This window comes from Tympanuchus pallidicinctus, unplaced genomic scaffold (genome assembly GCF_026119805.1).
Source record: "Tympanuchus pallidicinctus isolate F22 unplaced genomic scaffold, pur_lepc_1.0 scaffold17, whole genome shotgun sequence".
In the NCBI taxonomy this organism is placed as follows: domain Eukaryota; kingdom Metazoa; phylum Chordata; class Aves; order Galliformes; family Phasianidae; genus Tympanuchus; species Tympanuchus pallidicinctus.
Window position 1 is genome coordinate 18,662,731 of NW_026294690.1, and position 23,199 is coordinate 18,685,929.

Below are 23,199 nucleotides of genomic sequence, written 5' to 3' on the forward strand. Positions count from 1 at the left end.
CGGCAGTCCCTGCAGTGCTGCATGCCAACAGCTCATGGTGCAGCGCAGGGGAGGCTGGGGCACCTGGAGCCTGGTGGCTTCCAGCAGTTGCCACAGCACTCTGTAGCTGGTAACACCACGTGCCTGCTCACCAGTCCTGCAGGAGTCATATTTTAATGTAGAAATCCTAATTTGCAACTTCCACGCTACTACTGCTTTAATTCCCTCAGAGGTTTTACTTCAGGAGCACTGTGAATTAACAGCTAAAATAACTATGCACGTGTGTTACCTATTGCAATAGGAAACTCCTTGAGCATCCTTTGCTGCTGAGGAGAGAGAAGTGGCATGTGCCCCTGCCTGCCATGAGGTGCCACAGAGGTCAGGGCAGCCTGTACCCAGCTCAGGAGCCTCTGCAGACAGGAGCTGTGTGAGCTGGCACACAGCCTGCAGAGCTGGGGCTGATTGCATGCTTGAGACAAGCTTGTAGTTGGGTATCAGAGCTGCCCAGCATAGGCTTGAGCAAAGCAAAGCAAATAAAGACAATAATGCATCTTGACCCAACTTGGAGCACGTATTAGCTAATCTGGAATAGCATCACTTTCCTGGAAGAGATGCTGGCAATTTAAAATCAGGATAGCTATCAACATATTTGCCTTGTATCACCCGAGCCTTGTTCCTCTTCCCTCTCACTTTCTGCCTTTTATATTTGCCCATGAAAGGCCTTGTGTTGCTTTAGCCCTGTTTGCTCCTGATGTTGCTCTGTAGGTGCCTGGTTAATGCTGTCCCCTGGTTCTTGTGCAATTCCCCCCTTCGGGTTCCCGTTGGCAGCTGGGCTTGTTAAACATTAGCAGTGCTACTGTACTGTAAGACAGTGTATTTTGGGTTTGATCACTGACTTAAGCTCAAGGATGGAAGGTTTAGATTGGATGCCAGGGGAAAGTTCTTTACAGAGAAGAGTGGTGAGGTGCTGGAACAGCTGCCTAGATAGGCTGTAGATGCCCCATCCATCCCTGGAGGTGTTCAAGGGCAGGTTGAATGGGGCCCTGGGCCCCTGTGCCGGATCTGGAGGTTGCTGGCCCTGCCAGTGGCAGTGGGGTTGGAACTTGATGATCCTTGGGGTTCCTTCCAACAGAAGCCATTCTGCTGACCTGTGGCAGGCAGCAGGGAAACCAAGAGCTGACTTTCCCCAGGTAGCATAAACTCTGTGGCATAAAAAAGACCCAAAACCACCCCTCCTAGTTTCCAGACTTCCTCTACCATAGTTCCACACACACAGGAATTACATACTTTGTATGTTGTGTTGGAGGCTTATTTTCTTCGCTATTGAGAGTCTGGCCACAGCTGTCCAGAGATGCTCAGTTCAGCTGTAATCATTATCGACCATAATCAGATTTTTGGCTCCTCTATCCAGGCAGCAGAGATTGCATGACCCACACAAGCGGTGTAATTATTGTCAGGAGGGGTTGCTGAGCCAGCAGCCTTGCCAAAGGTTTCAACCCTTCATTTCATGCACCTAAATCATGTAGGTGTCAATTACTTAGTATTAGATACTGTGTTTTGATAATAGTTTTATAACCAGGATGTATCACCTGGATACAGGTTTTGGTTTTTACTTCATCCCTCAAATGCAAAGATTCTATAACGAAGGCATAGAACACTGCTCCTCTCTGATGGGTTCTGCTGTGGTTTCAGCTCTCTGCCCCACTGCTGCTGCTCCTGTATCACTGCTCACTGCTGCCCCGTGGGTGCAGTGCCATACCTGGGCAAAAGCAACTGCAGGCATTCTTCCATCCTGGCCTTAGAAGTTCCGATTGGTACTTGGATGTTTGAGATCAGCAGATGAGGGGAGCCTTGTTCCACATCTCTCTGCAAGTGCCTCTTGTTGGGAGCTGTGTCTGATCCTGCTGAGAGCTCACTTTCTCTGCATGAAAGTAATGGGGAGCTGTGAGGAATGGCCAGGGATCTGCACGGCACCTTCAGAAATGTCTGAGTAGCAAACCCACCCAGGATGCCAAACCCTTGGTCTCAGTGCTGCCAAAGGCGTCCTTTCCTGCTCTGCTGTGTCAAAGTGGGAGCCTCTGGGAGGGACACCATCATGGGAGCGAAGTCATTTTTGTGTGTTAAATCTTGGCCCTTTGCAGCAGCTTGTGATTTTGTGCTTGTTTTCCTATGTGAGCACTCCTCCTCTTGCACGCTGTCCTATGGAACACCCTCTCTATTTCTTTATTTGGCTGTTCTTTCAAATCTGCAACTTACAGCATACCAGTAAATAGCTCCTTTATCTTGCTGGCTTTTAATTAATTCATCCCTACTTCGGGTTCTTACTGTGCACCTCTAAAACTATTAATTAACGCACTGTGCAGTATACTGAGGAAGTTGTTATCTAAGATGCCAGAGAAGATGAAAGAGTTTATTGCTGAGAAACAAAATAATAAAGGCAAAAGTGTGACTTCATCTGCCTCGATCGACAAGCGCAATGTCAAGGGAGATGTGATTTTTCTTTTTTTAATTGTTTTTTTTTTCCCCAACCGAGCATGATAATGTGTGAAATGTGTTAAACCTGAGCGTTCCTTTGCTATGGATGTATTTATTGCTGTTATTGATTGATACTCGTTTTTTTCAACACTACCTGTGTGTTTATGAGATGCCCAGCTCACAAGACGTGCTGTACCTCAAGGCAGCTCCCTTCTGTTTGGTGATGGACGTTTCAATGAGTACAGATTTTCATGACCAATCTTCCCTTTGCCAACATTTCGACTCTTTTGTTGTTCCTGTTTCAAATAAGCTGTTTCAGTGGAAGCTTTTTCTCCCAACATGTTTCAACTCAAAATCAAAACAGATCCCTGCTCTTCACCAAGATAAACTGTAATTCCTTGTCAGCATCATTTGCATTTCAGCCTGTTGTGTTTGTTTTTCTGAGTCAGTCTAAGCTTTTCCATGGTTTGTGCTGTTTTTGTTGTTTTCACACCCAATTGTCTGGTTTATTTGTTTGTTACTCCATGATGGTGTTTGCACCTGCTCAATGTACGGCCGTGCTCTGGCATGCATTGTGTGTATGGGTCTATGAATGAAGCTGTGTCCCACCTTGACAACAACAAACTGCACTCCTCAGGATGCCTGGAGGGAGGCTTAAGTGTCTGCAAGGGTGTTTGGATTGAGGTGTTTTCCATCCAGGCTGCCCCTTCAGTCTGCGTGTATCCCCCAGCCCCTTTCTCATGCTCCCTGCTGACTGAGCCCTTCTCTTCTTTCTTCCACAGGTGGGCTCTGCATCGCTCAGTCCCTGAAAATCCCCCAGGATCGCAAGGACAAGACCATTGACTTTGATAAAATCATCAAGCAGCTCTTAGAAACTCCCAATGCCAGGGCCATCGTTATTTTTGCCAACGACGAGGACATAAAGTAAGGATGGCTGAGGGGACTAATTCATTTGTGCTTGGTAGCCATGCAGAAAAAAGAAAGCAAGTAAGAACACAGATAACAAAGAGGGAATGCCTGTTGGTAGGAGCTGTGTGGGGTTATGGGTTTGCCATTTGCAGGATCGCACTGGGCTCCTGCTGCTGCCTGGCCCTTTTGGCACCTCGGATCGTGCTGTGGGGAGAAGGGAGCGACGGGCTGCAAGGGGTGAATCATTGGGTGAATCATAGAATGGCTTGGGTTGGAAGGGACCTTGAGGATCATGAAGCTCCAATCCCCCATCACAGGCAGGGCTGCCAACCTCCACGTCTAATACTAGACCAGGGCCCCATCCAGCCCTGGGTGAAGGTCTGAAGGTTTTTAATATTGTAGAATTACTCATGTGTTTGATGGCAGACCTGACCTTACCTCAGAGACATTAAGAAAATGCTCCTCCCTCCAAGCTCATACTACAGTGAGTAATTCCTAGAGTCAGAGTGTATTTTATGACAGACGATGGTTACTGATGATAAAGTGGCTTGGATGCTCATGTCATTCAGATACCACTTGCCATTAAAATTATGTGCAGAATATTTTAAAAGCATGGCTTATTTCTAACTTAAGAATTTTAAATTAACCAGACATTTTGATGGTGCTGGGAGGTACTGAGAGGCTCAGTTCTCCAAAGTGAGACACAAGAAGTTGGGATAAAGTTTCAGTGAAGTCAGTGGGATTTCATTCTTAGGATAGAGGGTGAATTAAAAAGGAAGGTTCGATCTTTGCTGCTCAGATGGTGGCATGAAGTGCTGTTGAAATTTCTGGGTTCTGTTGGTTACAGAAATACATTCGTTCTGCAATTGCCACGCACCGTTTTTTACCAAGCAATCGTATGTTGAAATGAAACTAACTTGTGAACAAACTGTCCTCTTCCACAGGCAAATCCTGGCAGCTGCCAAGAGGGCTGACCAAGTGGGGCACTTCCTATGGGTGGGCTCGGACACGTGGGGCTCCAAGGTGAGCCCATTGCTGCAGCAGGAGGACGTGGCTGAGGGGGCCATCACCATCCTGCCCAAGCGAGCGACCATCGAGGGTAAGAGCTCTGCCCACCTTCTCTCATATCTTCTTGCCTTGCTTATTGTTTCCTGAAAACGAGTGGCACAAAATGCATTGTATTTGTTCTTTGTGTGTGTTTTTTTTTTTGGATGGCTGCACCTGGATGTGGTTGTATTGGAAGGGTGTAAAATACACTGAGCTGGTCTTTATCCCCTGGAATTTTCCTGAATGTCTGTGTTCCTCATCTGAGAACTATATGCTATATCTGAAAAGCTACCAGCAGTTGTCTATGTCACCTCAAAGGCAGTAAATCAAAATGATCTTAATGTGTCATGTATGTATGTAGGAAGAGAAAATGCAGTGCAGTTACATACCCCTCAGAAACAGCAGTTAAACTCCATACTGAGGAAGTGAAAATTCAGGTTCAAGTCAGCAGTTTCCCTTTAACTTGTATTTTATTCAGATCATAAGCTATATGTATTTATATTTTTTGTGTACTCTACCAATATATGTATTTGTAGATGTGCGTGCATCTGTATAAAGATTATGAGGCACTTCTGTTACAGAATTCCTCCTTTCTCAGCATTTCTCTTCTCCCTGAAGTCCGTCTCAGATCTGTCCTTAATTTGCTGTCCCCTCTGTGGAGATGCTTAACTATCTGAACAGCTTCCTCTGGGCAAACCAAGCATGCGATTAGAGTCCATGTTCTCCTTGACATGAAAAGGAAAACTCTTCATAGACACAAAGTAAAGAGAATGAACTCCTCTGTTGTGCATGGCTTGAGAGTCCCTGCATGTGTTGTGCACACAAAAATGGGCTTTGGTGTCTTCCCTCACAGGGAAAGCAAACGTGTGCATTCATTTTAGCTGTGTATACGCTACCACCTCATTAGTTATTCTTCTCAGGTCCCTCATATTAAATTTTTGAACCTCAGAGGCATTTTTACATGTTATTTCTCCATAAACACGTAAAGTTGGTAGAGAATGAAGTGGTTTGTTTCTGAAAAACACAGCATTTTAATAATCTTTCCCTACTGTTTGCATTCATCCCTGAGGGTTTCTGACAGAAAATCTCAAAGTCTGCCAACAGCACACAGAAAGAAAAACTTTCCAAATGTGTTTGTTTTAAAACATTTTCCTTCTGCGTTACATGTTAAACTCTTTGGACATAATGGAGTTTTCTTTTGGCAATAACGAGTTACAACGACAGACTGAAGGGATGCAGGTAAGGAAAGTTGGCTAAGTAACAGTTACAGATATCAGCACATGTAGTGCCTTGGAGGATGTGAGAGCATTGAGCCTGTACACAGCTTATTCCCCAACTATACTGGGCTTTCGCCTAAATACTGCCTCGTTGCATTCTGCACTTGCATTCACACAGACTGCACGATTACTGTTTGTAAGGTTTGTGAGGCTTGAGTTATATTTTGCCTATATATATAATTGCATGCGTTCTTCCACAGTTGCTGCCATGCAGGCAGGTACATATTTTGAGTGCTGTTTTCCAGAAAGGGGAAAGCCATCAGCTGAAGGTTGGTGCCACGCTGGGTGTGAAGAGAGAGGCAGAGCACCATGTCCTAGAGCTGCAGTTCCAATGTCAATAGCAAATGATTCCAGCACGCTCTGTGACCACTAGAAAGGTTCAGGCTGGTTCTTACCTTTTCCAGTTTCGTTCATCCATCCCTAATTACCATCTGTATTTGCCATCTGCTTAGCCCTGTTAGGGGGAAGAGCAAAGGGATGCTTATGAGCGCAGAGCGCATTTCCCTTCTCCTGCGCAGTCATTCTCAGACTGTCCTTCTCCAACACAACCCTCATGTCTGCCCTTCTGAGTGCTCCTCTTGGTCTGAAGCAGTTTTCCAGAATTCAACGTTTCTCCTTTCAAACCAATTCCATTTCTGTTTCGTTCCCCATGAGAAGCATCCACTGAAATTAGTTACTTACAGGAAGCAAGGATTCCTCAGGTGTTAGCATTTCTTTGCTTAGCGAGGCTGTTACCCGTATGGATTATCTTCCTTTCTTGCATTCAGACTGCTGTATGTGGTTTTGTTTTTCTTTCTGTAGTAATTTCATTTGGCATTGAATCCAGGAGAACTGGAAACAGACATTTTAACATTGTTCTTTTATCATCCAGCAATGAACATCTGCTACTAGAATTTAGTAATGTACTTCTGTGGGAGAATACATAAAATAAATGAAATAAGAAGCCCTGACTTTCCCTATAAATTGATGGAAACAAACTAAATTAGCAGAACAGAACTCAATTTGCCCTAAAGGAGGATATCTTGAGCAGTGCCCAGCCTGGCAGGCTCCTTTCCCTGCAGTGCTGCTGCCGACGGTGCGGCTCAAGGGCTGCAGGCACCACGAGGCACCAGCTGCCTTCTGCTGGGCTCAGTGAGTGCTTCTCTGGTAGGAGTGAGTAAGGGGGCTGCCCTGGTTTTGCTTAAGAGCATTTGCTCTTGTAGTATGTTAGAAAAGGATTCCCAGCCAACTTCATTGGAAGCAAACAGCGGTGCAGCTTCCCCCGTCTAGAAAATATCACGTTGACATTAAATAAGTGATGCTGCCAACCTCTTCTCACACTTTAGGAAAAAAAGTAAGTCTTATAGGCCAGGAAAAGTTAAACTGCATTGAAAATTAATGTGCCATCCTGTTAAAGCGTACGTGGGAGCTTTGGATTATCAGATTTGTGACATTTCAAGAGCTGTTGGTCACAGAAATCATAAGCTGAAATGGTCAGTTTACAGAAAAAGACATTTTTTACTGCCACTCCTCTAGCCGTGGATCTTGGATGCAGAACACAGACGTGAAGCACGTAGTGTCAGGCCCCAGAAGTGTGGTTATTTGTCTAGATGCTTGATGTCACCCTTGGGACAGCTTTTTCTTTGCCACAGCCCCATGGGGTGATTTAGGAAATCATTACATGAACTGAATTTGTTCCTCTTAAGTCAGTCTTAATATAGCCCGATTGTGTTTGATGTAATTATGCTGAAGGGATAAAGTTGCATCTTATTTGCATAATTGCAGTAGACAGTGAGCCAGAGGAAGTGCAAACTTAAATAGTAATCACAGCACAGAAACCTGTGTGTTTGCAACAAGCTCCACGGCCAACTTCAACGAAGCTGCAGCTTCAGGGAAACAGGCAGGGCGTGCGTGCTTCTGGAACAGCCACTGCAGCAGAGCAGCGTGTTCCAGTTAATGTACTTTGAACTGCTCCCACAAAAAAGGCCTTAATGGTGCGTCCTCCTGCTCGTGGGCTGTTAAAACATCAGCCCGGTCCAGAAGCTGTGAGCACACTGCAGCACTGCACGTAGCAGGGCTTGTGTTGGTGAGTTCCAGTTGCGTCTCGCTCCGAGTGTAGCCCTGCGCCGTGGCTGTGGAAAGGCACAGTGTAACCACACAACAAACAGCAGTGTTGGGGTGTGAGGGAAAAAAAAACAACAGTTTAAATGAAAGATAAAGGATGTTTTTTTTTGTAATTAAAATTTGAACGGGCACCCGTTCTTATAATCATTATTATTATGTTCATTTTACAGTAATATAGAAATGATGAACATCTGTGGCTCTGCGTGCGCGTGATGTTCATAAAAACAAAAGCGCAGCAGAAACAATCTGCAGAACATCTTTCTTCTCCAAAATGCAGTTGGTGCGGTGTTCCCTTCTGCTGCTGTGCTCCTCAGAAAGCCTCTTCTTCGTCCTTCCACTCAGTGTAAGCTGTGCATGTGGGGAGGTTCCCATGTCAGCCCAGAGGACGCTGCTGGTCCTGGGGAGGTGCGGTGCTGCGAGGAGGAGCAGCTGAGGGCTGCAGAGGGAGAGTTTGGGCCGTTTTGAAGCAACGATGCCATCAGGATAATGGATAAATGGGAGATGTTGAGGCGACTGTAACGAGCTCCCAAAAGTTCGATCACTGTAGGGAAAATGGAAGCACAGCGGAAAATGAGAAGAAAGGCTGAGATTTCAAAACAGAAGTCTTTTGTGCTTGCAGTTCCGCTGAGCTGTTTGCCTCCAGACCAGCAAATTGCTGGGTTGGTTTTCCTTTCTCTAGGCAGGGATGGTCTAAGAGAGCCTTGTTCATTTGTCCTGTTTTTCATTCCGAGCCCCAGAAGCATTGTAGCCAGTCAAAGCAGCCACAAACAAGCAGTGCTAATGCTCCCTGCCCCCCTGTGGCTCTCCCCATTTCCAGCAGCGGAGCTTCCAAAGTGATGAACCACAGCCCCACTTCTTTGTAGATTTAAATGAACTTCTTCCACACTACTCACAAAGTGACCTTTCAGTATTCTGCTGCCACTTTGCTGCTTCATTTTTCGGTAGATTTAATATATTTTAGAGCATTTCCTTTTCTCATTATCACTGCTACGCCCAAATCTAATTATTCTTGTTATCTGCCTGGGGTAGCTGTCTTTATTACACCATATACGTGTATATAAGAGATATCAGGATGGCCCTCTGATTGAAGATGATAAGACTTCTGGCCCGGACATCGATTGAAGTTCTCCCTAGCAGGCAGCTTCCGAGTCAGGAGTTCCTAAATTCTGTCCCCGGAGAAAAAGTACTTCTTTCTGCCAGTGATAAGAAAGTGTCTGTGCCACGAGGGAAGGAAAAGCTTCATCCTTCTGGACTAGATTTGTGCAGTATTTGCCGAATTAAATTGGGAAGGCTGTTAGATGCATCTACAGGTGGATATTTAAGTCAGAGGACTGTGTGATACTGATGATCTCTGGATGCGGAATGATGATCTTCTCTCCCCTTTCCCATCTTTTCTTCAAGTCTAAGCCATATCCACTTCAGATTTTAAATTTGCTGGTATCAGTCTTTAGTATCCATTAAGATTAAATCTGGCTCATTAGAGCCCTTGAGCGGCGTGACAGAGGAGTAGAGAGCACAGAGAACAGGTAGAGCAGGAGCATTCAGGATCTTGGTTTGGCATTTGGAATGTATTTCTATGGCTGTTTATGAGGGCTGCTCTGAAAGCAGCGCCTCTTGTATTGCGATGTTGGCCCACCACATCAGAGGTGGACGTTGGTGGTTGAACCTTCCCACATCACTGTGCCACTCCATTTTGTTGCCGTGCGACGTTTGGCAGCAGAGGGTCAGACTGACAGAATGGCGTGTGATGTGGAAGTGATGTATGAAGCAAAGGGATGGAATTGAGGTCCTATATGTGGAAGAAAAAGAAAGCTCCCAGTGACGTTCATCACCGTTTATGGAGACCTAACAGTGGATGTGTGCACAGTGAGGGGTGGCTGGTGCGTTTCAGCAGTGGTGACAATGGCAGCGGTCACCTCTGGTGGTGCACACTTTTGTTTGTGCTGGTGAAAATGCATGGCTAATGGGGGTGAGTACATCAAAACATACTGATGTGTAGCTGAGAATTTTCTCTATCGGTGTTGTCGTGCTCTTTGTAACTGCTGCCTTTGCAGTGGAAATAAATAGGAGGCATTACTTTTGGAGTTAACCTACATAATTGTTAACTGTTTTGAAAGTCTGCTGAAATGGTTTGCCTGTAGTGAAAGAAGTATTGCTTATGGTCTGAGGTCAGAATTTGACACAACAAAACAGTGACATTCAAGCAGATTTGAGATAAATGATTCAATTCCAGCGAGTGCTGCATGCGGCTGAGGTTTGCAGTCTCGTGAAGCACTCAGCTCTGAGGTTAACGGGTGGCTCAAATTCAGCACAGGAAAGTGCACAGCTATTTGAAAAGAAAACAAAAACAAAACCCAAAACCAACAGAAGCATTGCAAATGCTGTAAACCAACATAAAACTGTCCTTGAATAGTCTGTTGCTTGTCTTCCAAAAAGATGGCGAACTGTGATTTCAGTGGTTTGGTTTTTATTCCCAACAAGAGCTGTTTTGCTTCTTTTTCTGTTTGAGCAGTATTATAGGTAGAAAAAAAGCACTGAAAGAGTAGTGAGTCAAGGAAAAAAAACCAGAATGAAGTCATCTCTCACAGTTTAGTGGTTTCAAATATTTTACCTCCACATCGCCAGCCTACTGAGGTAAAGAGCTGCAGGTTCATTTTGCTCTGTGTTACAGACAGTGTTGAATTTTATCCAGTATTAAAGAACCCAGTCCTGCTGTCCTGTACTCAGCTACAGCCCCCCTTTGCCCTGGGATGTTTTTCTGGGAGAGATGTGCTTGTTTTGTGCAGCGTTTACCCATCTCCTCCCTGAACAGAACAGAAAGGCATCGTGCACCTCCTATCAATGTTTGTAAAGTGAGCAGCTTAGGATTCTTGTTGCTTACAGCCTGGCTTAGAGCTCATTACAGCGCTCTGTGCTACTCGAGGTGCTGCCCCTCATCCCTGGGACTGAGCTCTCAGCAGAGCCCACCTCTGGCTCCCACAGCCCAGCACACAGTAGCAATGGGAGTTGTGCTGCTTTGTGGCAGTGGTTTGGGAGCAGCATTCTGTTTTGGATAAGTTTATCTGCATTCTTCCTGGGAGTAAACTGTATTGAGCAGCTTTGGAATTAAAATGCTGCGGGTACTCTGTGTTCAGATGTGCGAGGTGAGATGTGTCATCTGTTTAGGTGGGTTTCTTATTTCACCCAGTGCAGTTTATCAAATGGATGCTCTCAGTGGCACTCCGGGTCCCTTCTGACAAACGGCTCGGCTGCCCAAGTGCAGCCGAAGGAAGAATTTACCTTTCTGTTCTTCTGCCACTCAGAGCTTAAAGTAATTTGATGCACAAACTTGTTGAGAATGCATCTTTCCTAATGCTGATGAAGTCATTAATTGAATTTAAATTAGTTCTGTGGCTACGTGGGAGCCCAGGACGCTCACAGCTGTGAAAAGTTTATTGCATATTGATCTGAGGGTGTTGGAAAGTCATTTTGGGAGGAGAATCGGCTGTGGTTCCTCTGGCTGAGTGCTGGCTGTCACTGCCTCTGCCCCTGTGCTGAGTTACAGAGTGGGGCACAATGTGCCAGGATGGCTGGCATTGCCTGCCCCGGCTGGGGGCAGGAACCATCCTCATGGAGGTGCAGGAGCACTGCAGTGCTTGGCTTTAAAGGGCTGACATGAAAGCCCCATGGAGGAGAGGTTAGTAGGTTCAAAGAGACAGTGCCCTAAGGGCAGCATTTTTTTTTAATATGCAGATATAGGAAAGTTAAGAAACACAGCTTCTACAAAGTTCCAAATTAATGTTACGTTTGTAGTCTCAAATCAAGTTTGAAGCAGTACCCTCCTAAGGGCGTAGCTGCTTTATGCAAAAAGGTCTGATTGGACAAGGAAGTGCCTTACAGCACAGATTTAGGGACCTTATCCATGGCTCGTTGAGAGGAATGGAAGGGCTCACCCAGCCCTGCCGAAGGTGGGCTGTGAGGTGGGCAGCTCCTGAGCTGGGCCAGCTGTGGCTCACTCTGCATGTGCTGCTCCCTTAACTCTGTTTGGTGCATTCCTCCCTGGGCTCACATTGGCGTTTTCCTTTCGGTGTTCGTGTTTAGCTGTTATTTCAGGATGCTGGAGGTTGTGTGGGTGGTTGTGCTGAGATTCACATGTGAACACACCAGAGTGGCTGGCACTGAAAGAAAAGAGAATTCATGGGACAAAACTGTTGAGCTGCTGGTCGCTGTGAGCGGTCTTTACTTTGAATCAGTCTGAACTGCACCTCCTAAGACCAGAGTTCCCCTCTGTGATCCAGCAATGAAGCTGCCTGTTGGGCACATCCAGACAGATATTTCCATCTAGAAGGAAAGCATCTTGTTTTCAGAAGCCTGCTGTTACCACGTGCCATCTCCCGATCTGCCTGCGCCCTGGTAGGGATGTCTGGGCACTAATGGGGACGTGCCATTACAGCTCCACAGCTGACAGCCCTGCGCTGCCTGCAGCACTTCTGCAAGGACTCAGAGCTGAGGGCAGCTGAGGCTGGCACACAGCCACCCCATCCCTGTGAGAACAGTGCACGGCCAGCACACAAGGCAAATGCCTGCTTCTTGTTCAACCCCCCCAAGTGCACCATTAGGAAATCCTGGTGTTTTCTAGTGCTGTTAGTCCCTGCTTCCATGCAGTTATAAGACTCATTTGTTTGAATTCATTTTCCATCTGTTAGTAAAACTGGCAGGATTTCCAGGATCTGTAACGTATATAGAAAGACTTAGCAGCCAAAGTTCCTCTTTTGTTGTCCCCAGGGAGGACTGTTAGGTAATACCAAAAGGTAAAAAGCAATCCTGAAGGTGTGCAAAAGGCTTTTCCCATGATCTAAAAACAAATCTCATGATCTCAAAGCTAGGAAAGGATTCGGCAAGGTGTTGCTTCATGTCAGTCACTGCAGGAAGTCATTTCCTTTTGTATCCAATGACATTCTCTGGGTCTGGCAATGAGCAGTGCTCAATTAGATCTTTTCTACTGATGCTTAACTTGCAGGGAGGAAGAGTCCTAGTATGGCTTGGCTGAGCCATTTCCAACCACTTCAGAAATACAGAAGAAATTTGGCTGAGAGGGTCCAGAGGAGAGCCTCGAAGATGATCAGGGGGCTGGAGTGCCTCCCTATGAAGACAGGCTGAGGGAGCTGGGCTTGTTTAGCCTGGAGAAAAGAAGGCTGTGGGGTGACCTCATTGCAGCCTTCAGTACCTAAAGGGAGCCTACAGACAGGAGGGGAATCAACTCTTTGACAGGGTAGATAACTGTAGGACAGGGAGAAATGGTTTGAAGTTGAGGGAGGGGAGATTGAGGTTGGATGTCAGGGGAAGTTCTGTGCTGTGAGACTGGTGAGGTGCTGGAACGGCTGCGCAGAGAGGCTGTGATGCCCCGTCCATCTCTGGAGGTGTTCAAGGCCAGGTTGGATGGGACCTTGGTCAGCCTGGTCTAGCATTAAATGTGGAGGTTGGTGGTCCTGCCTGTGGCAGGAGGTTGGAGCTTCATGATCCTTGATGTACCTTCCGACCCTGGCTGTTCTGTGATTCTGTGGCTGATCTGAATTTTCAAGCACCTCTCAGAGAGGTGTGCTGTGGGGGTGAGGCTCAGGGGATGTCGCTGCACTGACACAGAGGAGCCCCTCCTGAGCTGCTGAGCAGATCTGGCTCGCGAGAAGTATAAAAAGTAATGTTTTAGTTTGTCGTTTTCTTCAGGCATAGAAACAGGAGTCAGAAAAGATTTCGTCACCTTCTCCCACTTGCTCAGAGCAGTTTGGCACTGGGACCATGCCAGGCACAGTGCTCATGTTGTTGCCTCCACGACTCAGCGCAGGCAGTGCAGGGAGCTGGGATGATGCACCAGAGCTGTGCGAGGAGCACGAGCAGCCTCACTGCAGAAACAAAGGGGCAGGAGAGGTTAACATGTTTGTTTTTTTTACCTCCAAGGAAAGTAATATGAGCAGAACATTTTTTTTCACCATTTGTATTTAAAGTATTTTTCTAGTAAAGAAGGAATTGCAAGAGCGTTCTGAAATAAACTGTTTCAGGTAAAAACAGCCATGCATTTAGTTTTGAAAGCACCGCTCTGCAGGAGGGCTGGGAACCACAGGCTGCTCTTAATGGCACAGGTCATTTGTCGTCTCTGATGTTTGGCTCTGGCAAAGCAGGAAGGAGTTCAGCACAGTGTGTAGCATTTCCAGTCCAGCGCCTAGTGGCCTGCCCATAGCTGCTGCCAAACAGGCCATCAGGGATGCCACTTGTTTGATCAGAAGCACTGGTGGTTTCTCCTAGTGCTGATTCCCACATGTGATGAGTTTGGTCCCAAGAAAGAGTTCCAAAGGGGGAACTTAGGGATTAGGTCCACAGACCTGACTGTTTATTTTCCTTCGCAGTGATCACATCGTTTTAATTCAGGAAGCTTCAGACACTGAAACTGGGGGCAGTGAAACGCAGAATACAAATACAATCTGCTTGTGCCATAAGGTGATGGAAGAAATAAAAGGTTCCGTCATCGGCCGTTTCTACAAGGGTTATTTTTTGCAACAAGGAATTAAAATAGCTTCATATATTAGGAATTAAAACGAAAGAAACAACCCCGCCGCCATCTGCTAAGCAAATACCAGTGCAGCCCATTGGAGGAGCTTCTGTGCACGGAGTGGCAGCAGCCTCCCAGCCCTGCCGTGGGTCCTGTGCTGTGCAGGCACGAGGCAAGGCAGGTCCCTTGGGGCAGCAGGGAGGAGCTGGGACACACTGTGCCAACACTGTCAGCACCCTCAGGCACCCCGTGGGCTTGCCCTGGTCTTTGCAGGGTCACATCTCCTTCCTCACCCTCTGCCTGACAGGTCCAAGGCGAGTGCATATCTGCAGTGCTCCTCGCTTCTGCTCCTTTAGCAACCCTCCTGTCTTACCAGAATGTGAAAATTTAGGTGTGGTTCAGTCCTTTGTGGTGCATCTTGTCCCAGGATTGCTTTGAGTCTGATGTATTTACAGTAACACATCATTTCATGCATTCTAAATTCATACATCTCAGCATTTCTTTATCTTTTGTTATCATCTATTCCATCACTCTTTACAAATCGTAATGAGTGTGAATTTCTTCTTTGGATTCAGTTTTTGATACCAAAAGCAAAGGTTTCTTAATTCAACACATTTTTTTTCCTTATGCCACTTCTGACCATAGCTATAACCCAATGAAGTTGTCCCTCGAGGCCACTTAAAATTACTCTCTGACATGTCCTATGATTCATTTATTCATCCTCTTTATTAGCAAGCCTGAAAATAAATACCACTCCACAATAAATCAAGGAAAGCAAGAATAAAAATGTTTGAGCTTTTTATGAGAGTAAAATGCAAATATGGTATTTATGTTTGCAAGTGGCAAATGAATCTGCTTACATTATACGTTACAAATATATTTGCTGTAGGTATGACGTGTTTGATAGTGGCTGCACAACCATCTATCTTTTCCTGCGTGAGCATCTATGGATGATGTGGGGGTGTGGAGCACAGGGAGGCTCTGTGCTGTGCAGGGCTGTGAAAGGCACTTGGTTTTGTTTGCTTGTTGTTCGTTCTCCTTTTGGTTTGTGTTGGTAATGCTTCCCTAAGGATGACACAGTGAATGCTGAAGTGCCCACTTCACTCACGCTGGGCTTGCAGATCTGCTTTGGGAATGGGTTTTCATTTTGGCGACTGTGTGATAATGCTCTAATGACAGAAACTGAAAACTGTTTAGGAAAGAATCCTCAGTGTGATCACGTGTTCCAGCTCTAAGGATAATGAAACTGGAGTCAGAAGATCAAGGAATTTTTTTCCTGGGAAGGACAGATAAACACAATCTTTTTGTCTCGTAATTGAAATATAATTGCAGGATAGTGCAGAATTATCTGTTGGTGAGAAATGCCATCCCTCTGTGCCATTGAAGGTCATGCTGAAAAAATAGATTTGTCTTTGGTTGGTTACAGGAGCAAACCACGTGGGAAGTAACCCACTGTCATGTTCAACGTATGTGAATGTTCACACAGTTCCTACAAAGTGCCCACCTATACGGAGTGCAATCCAATACTACTCATGCTGTATGAACACAGGGTTCTTGCCTGGGGTCTTTGGTGGTCTGGAGGTGCTCTCCGGCTAACAGTTTGTTTGCTAAGCAGTCCGGTCTCACACTTGGTCAAGAAATTGTTTACAGAAAATCAGCCAACAGCCACTGCAGAAGCTGAAAATTTCCCTCGGTTTGAGTAAATGTTTGGGTTTAGTGGATTCACTCTGTTGCAAATAGGAGGCAATGGAGCCCTGTTGGTTAGAAGTGCCCCCCTGCACCTGGCTGGTGGGGCTGACATGCTGCAGAATGGGATGAGCTCAGCTCAGGGGGGCTCTGAGCTCCGTGTGCCTCCATCTGACAGTGGCTGTAGTTCAGGCACTTCTGTCTTGTACCCTGAGTGAGACGAATAATGCAGACTGAAGTGCGGGGCTGAGTACCAAATCTGATACAATACTACTGCAGTTTGTGGAAGTGAATTGGTGCACTTGATTTAAAAAAAATCTAAATCATACCTGAAATCGTTCTTTAGGGCCTCCTGGGAATTTAAATGATGTTTTTAGCTTTGGCAATGATTTAAAATGCTGATGTGTCGATCCCTAAGGAGAGAATACTTGTCTCAAGTATTGCCACTTGAAATTTTGGGAAGCCACACAGATGTTCATCTCCTCATTATGGAAATAATGTATTTGGTTAATGTGTTGGTATGAAGAGAGGGGAATACAAATTATCTTGCAACTTGAGAGCATTTAAAAGTTCCCTTATGTTCACATTGCCTTATTCAGCTCTGCAGAGGCGTTTCTGCTGGGAGATACCCTGCAGTCTCTCTGTTCTGCAGGGTCACAGCCCTGCTGCCCCGTGTCCCACAGCTCTGCTCTCACTGGTGCTCACTGTTGGCTCAGTGAGGGCTGTTTGGCAGCCCTGTATCAGCTCAAGGAGTTACAGCTGTAGGATGTGGATCTTCTCAGGTCTGTGTGTGGCTCCTTAGAGACAAGGCTGGGGTTTCTGAGTGCAGTCTGCTGGCTTCTTACTGGAAAAGTGGGAAAACCAAAGCCATGACCTCAGTGTGTTACAGCCATTATTTCTATGAAAAATTGATAACTCAGAACTGTACAAATCTTTACAAAGAAAATTGACTATTGCAGCCAAAACCTGATGGGATAGCCCTGAGACAGAGAGAGGAAGCAAGGAAAAAGCCAGCAGAGGTGATCAAAGGATGAGGATTATGTGCCTAGAGGATATTTTGCTCCTGGATTATTTAAATACAAGTGGAAAGTTTTGTTCTTTTCCCTAAAATATTCTTGGTGTTTCAAGTACAGGTGACTGGGGGCGATGCAAGAGATCCTGTGGGGGACTGCATCCTCTGGCTGCAGAAATCTGAATTATTTTTGTATTTGCCTTTTCACATGTCAGTCTGAGCACTTGTTTTTGATAGCACCTTGCAGTTTGACATGACTAATGTGCACAGCTGGAGTGAGTGCTGCTACTGTGTTAGCAGCATCAGCTGAGGAGGCTGTAGAGAAGGAGGGAATAGCTGTTATTCCATGCTGCTCCCATCCTTGCATGCTCTAGCTGGATGGAATTATTAAAACCTGATTACAACTAAGAACTCAGCTGTCAAAATTGAGGAAGCAAATCTTTTTTTCTCCTCCCCCCACCCCCCCAAAAAAAGGCAGGAGTGCAGTGGCGATCTCAAGTTCTCTCTCAGGGATATTTTCTCAAGTGGAACTTGGCAGTAAGATTGCTAGCACATGCAGTAGTTTAAGAAGTGACCCAGCTGCTGTGCACAGCTACCTGTGCCCAAACGCTGGTGAGCCCCGCTGACCACTTGCACTGGGATGTGCTGCCACGTGGGCTCTGTAAAATGCATTTCTGCAGGAAAAAAAGGTACCATGTTAAACAGCAATCTGAAGGAATGTTGATACTTTCATCCTGCTGTTGTTACCATGTCAACAGTTTAACAGAAAAAGAAAAGAAAGAAAAAGCAGCATCTCTCCATTCCTGGTTTGTCAGTATGGGACTGTGCACCCGTGTTTGAGGATGCATAAATATATTTACATGGGGTGATTATTGCTGTCGGTAGGTGACCTCAGCTGTGCACACACGTACGGACAGGGATGGACTCAGTGTTGAAGGAGCTCAACACAGAGCATGTGGGTGGTGTGTGGCAAGCAGTGAGTGCATGGCCCTGCTGTGTGGTGGCCATGAGGGCCTCGGCCCCATCAGCACGGATGCTCTGTGAGGAGGAGGTTTGGGTTGCGTGCCCCGTCGTGCTGGGATGTGGCCCCTCTGTCCTGCTGTCACCCAGCACTGCGTGTCCCGCTGTCACTAATGCACCCGTTGTGGTTGGGGGTTGCTCCATGTAGACAGATGTCTGTACTTTTATCCGTGTTTTAAATTATGCAGGCAAATGACTGGAGTTTAAATGCTTTTAAGGATGTGGGATGTGCATTTTGTCTGCTGCTGCTATCAAAGGGAAGGAACCACTCCGGCATGTTCTGCATTTAGACTCTCTGTATCTCTCTGATTTCACTGCTCTACATTATTAAAATGAAACGGGCCATCTGTGGAGCAGGAAGAAAGGGTGAGAAGGAGGAGTGAACCCAGAGAAACGCAGGGTGGAAGGCATTGATGCATACAAGGAGATTAGTTAGATACTTAATTGCAAAATAAATATTGAAACAATAGCTCATGCTTTGAGAGTAACTGCCAGTGATAGGAGAGAGTGATCTGCTTTTGCACCTTGGCCTGATGTAGCTCTGCTTTGCTCCCTGCCCTGGCTTGAGTTCCTGTTTCACTCCATTGCAGTTTTGCTGCTGCTGCTGGAGGAGATCGATGTAAAAGCTGGTTTAGCTTCCAGCAGCAGAAAGCAGCTAATAATTTCAAGGTAGACTATTAAAGAGAGAGGGGAAGAAGGCAAATATCTTGTTGCCTTGCAAATATAGCTAATAAAAAAATGTGAAACATTTTACCCCATCTTCAGGTGGGAGGAAAAGCGAACACTTCCAGGATAAGGCCCTTGCAACACAAATATCCCATTTCTAATAAGTGTGTAGCAGGATAAGGCAAATTACTGAGAAACATTCTACTTCTGGATATATTCTTAAAGCTATTAGGTTTTGCCTGAATCGGGTGATAGTCTTTACAGCAGTTACAGATCCTCACTAGCAAGAGTGGGCTTATGCGACTGCACATTCCATTTCATAAAAGAATTATTCATCCCAGCAGCAGGAGTCGTTTGAATAAGAAGTAGAGTATTCAGCAGAAAGGAGAGCACAGTGTACATAAAGCAGCACGGTGACTTACAGTGATGTCAACTTAGAAAGTCCCTCTGTGGCTTAAAATGCAAAAATCTCACGCATTATGAAGTCTGTAGTTGTTAGGGGGAAGAGAGCTCAAGTTGTCTTCATCTTCTGCCCTGTAACAGCTCCCTTGCTCTCTGAGACATGGATTTGGTCTTTTCCTTTTGATAGAGAAAACAGTGATTCCTTTTGGGTTAAAGCACAATCTCCTGCTCCGGTAAGGGGATATATGTGATGCCATCCCTAGGATTCTGGCAGCAGGGGATAGGGATCAGCTCTTTGTTGCATGTGTCTTTGGAGCCTGCTGCAACAGGAAAAAGCTCATTCTCAGCTGATACAGCAATAGAATCAGCAATAGAATAAATAAATTTTGGATTTTCCTCTAACTCTTATATTGATATAAATGGGAGCTTGGTGACACTGAGAAGTGCCCGAAGGCCATGAAGTGTAGAATAATGAATAATAATATACTTGTGTATTTAACCTTCCTACTACAGTGCTGTCTAGACACCAACTGGGTCACGATCTCATTGTCATGGCAGCTGTATAATTTCATAAAAGTGATAACGATGGTACTTAGCCAACATACATCTATTTCCATAATAGAAGCTTTACAGCTTAAACTCACAGATCTGCCCTAGGCGCTGTAAGCTGAATTTCCTTTGTCCATGATGTATGTAGCATATAACAAAAACATTTCAGACGTGACATCAGCCACCGATCCCTTTGTCAATGTTTCAATCTGCAACTGTTACAAAAATGCTTTGCTTTTGTTTTGTTTTGTCATGAAGGAAGTTAACAAAACCTTTCCATGTTATGGTCTTATTGAGGAGGTCAAGAAAATCTGTAAACTCTCTTACCAATTCCACAATACTACATAGTGTACAGCTGGAGCAATGCAGTGAAATCTGAAAAAAGACTGGCTGCTTTAAGAATCGATCTTATCATCCCATATCGAATGCTTTTATCCCAGATTTAATGTTAGTGAATTAAACCATTCTGGCTTGAAGGCTGAGGAAATCAGAAAATTGAGTAACTGCTCTCAACTCACTTGGCATCAGTAACCATAAGTTACTGGCTGGGTGAATGAAATTTGTGTAGCTGGCCTTTATTAGTGTGAGCAGGCTTTGGACAAAGTAGAGGAGAATAAAACTAATGTAAACTAATAAAAACTGCTCATGAAATTAGGTCAATCTGTTGTATTTGCTCACAGACCACGTGGTCTGAGAATGAAAACACTTCAGGCACAAGAGAGATGTGTTAGGTCAAATGCTCTGGTTTTATTATTTTCCTTATTAAATAACAACCACCAATGACCTGACTGCCCTCGCAATCATTACTGATGCATGAAAGTAATGCTTCACAGCGCGTAGCAATGATGTGGTAAACAAGAAGTGGCATAGAAGGCTTGTTTAGGAATAGCTTCTTCATCCACGCCGATCGTGCATCGCCACTGAGGATTCCTAGAGCAGCCTGCCCAGAGTTCCTCTTCTGGGATACTGGAAACTTCTTTTGGCTGCTGCTGGTTTCACTGGAGCCAGTTTAGTGTTGGCTCTTGGGCAGAGCTGCAGTGGAACGGGAGCATCTCTCCTTGCTGCCCACTCTTTTCCTATTGGTATCTGCCTGCTGTTTTCCCTGTGATAACTGCCTCGTCTGTCAACTTGTCTTCTCTTTTCCCCACTGCTCCCCTCCCTGCTGTAATGCAGTTGACCATGGAAAACCACATTGTTAGCCCTGGAGCCCGGTTTAGCCTCCAAAGCACGTATAATTCCCTTGGCCATCACTGCCAGGGAAGCGAGCATTATGCTTTCAGGCAGAAAATGGGCAGCGTGTAACATCAGATGGAAGGAGAGATGCGAGATTAATGTTAGAAATAAATCATTGGGGGATTCTTTGTGTAAAGAGCAACCACAAGTTAGCAAGCCTCATTTTCCGCTCGAGAATGAGCTACAGTTCTTGTCATCACTGGCTCCTCAATGCAGGGTATCTTCCTTCCTTAGCAGTGCCTGGGCCTGGAGGACCTTTCTGAGAAGTGATGAGGAGGTTGGATCTCCGCAAGCATTTCCTAAGAAGGGCTGCATGCTGTGCTGATGTTTTCATTTCGGCTGGCTGACCACAAACAGCACAGAATGAAGCGCTCAGATAAAACTTGATATGCAGAGTTTCCTATCAGCCTCTGGTAAATTCTAAGACCGTCGCGGGGCCAGTGATGATTCCTATCCCGATAGAGAATGAGCATGCAATGGCCCTGCAGGTGCCCTGCTCGAAGTAGCAGACGTATGGATGTACTCAGAGCACGGTGTCATTGCAGCCTGGTGAGGACTCTGCCCTCACCTGCACATCCCAGCAGAAGGCTGCCTGGGGATCTGCTCCCTTCCCCTGCACCCCTTCTCTTAAAAACTCTGTGTCTTCACCGTATGATTAATTTATGCATGAAACCCCCAAGGTAAAAAATAAACCCATTAGGTAAAATCATCTTTCTCTGTGTAAGAGTAATGATTTAATGAAATCGGAAGGATTTAAAGTAATAAGACCTATTTTCATTTGTAAAATCTCATAAAATAGCTATCTATATCTTAGAGGTGTTTGCTGAAAAAGTAATTTTCTTAAGTATGATATATGGGCAACATTGGGAAATCGCTAAATCTTGCCACACTGGAGTAATACTTGGCCGTGTACAAAAGTAGGAAGGATTATTCATACATGTACCTTTAAGCATCCAGCTTTTTTGGTTGGGTCATCCAACTCCCCAAGCCCCTGCATCCCAAACTCTTACTCCTGTGCTCAGCGTTCTGCATTTAAGTTGTCTTGTTGGCTTCAGCTCAAAAAGATTAAGCTTAAACACCTGCTTAAAGTCTCATTATAGAGAACACGTTTGCACACATTAAATTTTAATGGTTTCTGAATCAGAATAATTTAAAAAAAAAAAAAAAAATGGTGTAGAATTGGGTGTGTGTTTAAGATGTCCTCTGATTCAAAGCCACAGGCTGGAGCTGTTTTGTTAACAGGGCAGCTGCTTGGTACGTGGGAGTGTAGAAATAGTGCTGACTAAGGGACTTGAGACAACGCGTTCGTACATCTTGGAGGCAGACTCCAGTTTGGGCTTTTTCCAAGAATTAACAAACTACAGGTCAGGCTGAATATAGTGGAAAGTTACCTAATCCTCCATGACTTGAGAAGCTGACTGGAGGGAACCTGCTGTAGTGTGGAGGGTGCGCTGGGTGATCTGCCGGCTCCGGGAGGAGGGGTGAGAGAGGAAATCAGCAGTATCTGCAGGTTTTCTAAGGCAGGTGTTGCAGCAGCTCTATTTTGTATGTGATTGTATCATTTACAATTCCCATCTGAAGAAATTCGATCACTTTAATGTAATTATCCCTAGCAAATGTGCTGGTAATGTGACGTGCAAGATGTTGGAGCGCTAACAGGAGGAAAGCTGTTGGATGGACACCCGAGTGTGCGGTCCTGTCGGGTGAGGCTGGGTGCCACGTTAGGGAGCTGTGGTGGGTGGGATCCCGGGCTTTGGGTGGTAAAACATGGCAGGAACTGCTCAGTGATAATGTGGCACTCAAAATGGTTCACACCCAACGCACTGAAGAAAGTAACGTGGATGTTCTGTATTGACACAAAAGTTGGCAGCCTTCTGAAATGGAGAAAGCTGTTGATTGTAATCGCGGATCAGGATAAGCTGCTGGAGTCCGAGCTGTTCAATAAACTCACAGTAACTCAATCTGCGTGGGTTATCTCAAAATCACATAGCATGTGTCTTTCCATAGCCCCACCATCGTCTTACAATTAGTGGTCTAAATACGATAAGCTCAACACAGACTGTTCTTCAGTTGAGAGGTCATAGAATTCATCATGGGATTTGTGGTATTGAATTCTAATCCATGGCAAGGTTGGTTGCAAGGCAGCAATTTTACCACCCTGGCAAATGATTGATGAAATGGAAGACTGAACTATAGAATACTCAGGTCTTGTTTACTTATTAGCTGTGCATCTAATGGATGTTTATAAATAGTAAAGATAGATCCTTTTTCCTCTTAATTGAAAAACTTATTTTTTTCTTCTGGGTTCCTTCTTAAAA

At 45.4% G+C, this 23,199-nt stretch overlaps 2 protein-coding genes across 5 annotated transcripts in view; one reads left to right on the forward strand and one right to left on the reverse strand.

The window, feature by feature from the left end:
- Positions 1 to 23,199, reverse strand: part of OXTR (oxytocin receptor) — a 465,983-nt gene that overhangs the window by 165,218 nt on the left and 277,566 nt on the right. The window lies entirely within an intron of this gene.
- GRM7 (glutamate metabotropic receptor 7) overlaps positions 1 to 23,199 on the forward strand; it is a 219,935-nt gene that overhangs the window by 108,876 nt on the left and 87,860 nt on the right. For all 4 annotated transcript variants that reach the window (XM_052678347.1, XM_052678345.1, XM_052678346.1 and 1 more), the window contains exons 3-4: positions 3,237 to 3,378; positions 4,308 to 4,462. In XM_052678347.1, coding sequence (XP_052534307.1) covers positions 3,237 to 3,378; positions 4,308 to 4,462 — 297 coding nt within the window. The remainder of the gene's footprint in view (positions 1 to 3,236; positions 3,379 to 4,307; positions 4,463 to 23,199) is intronic.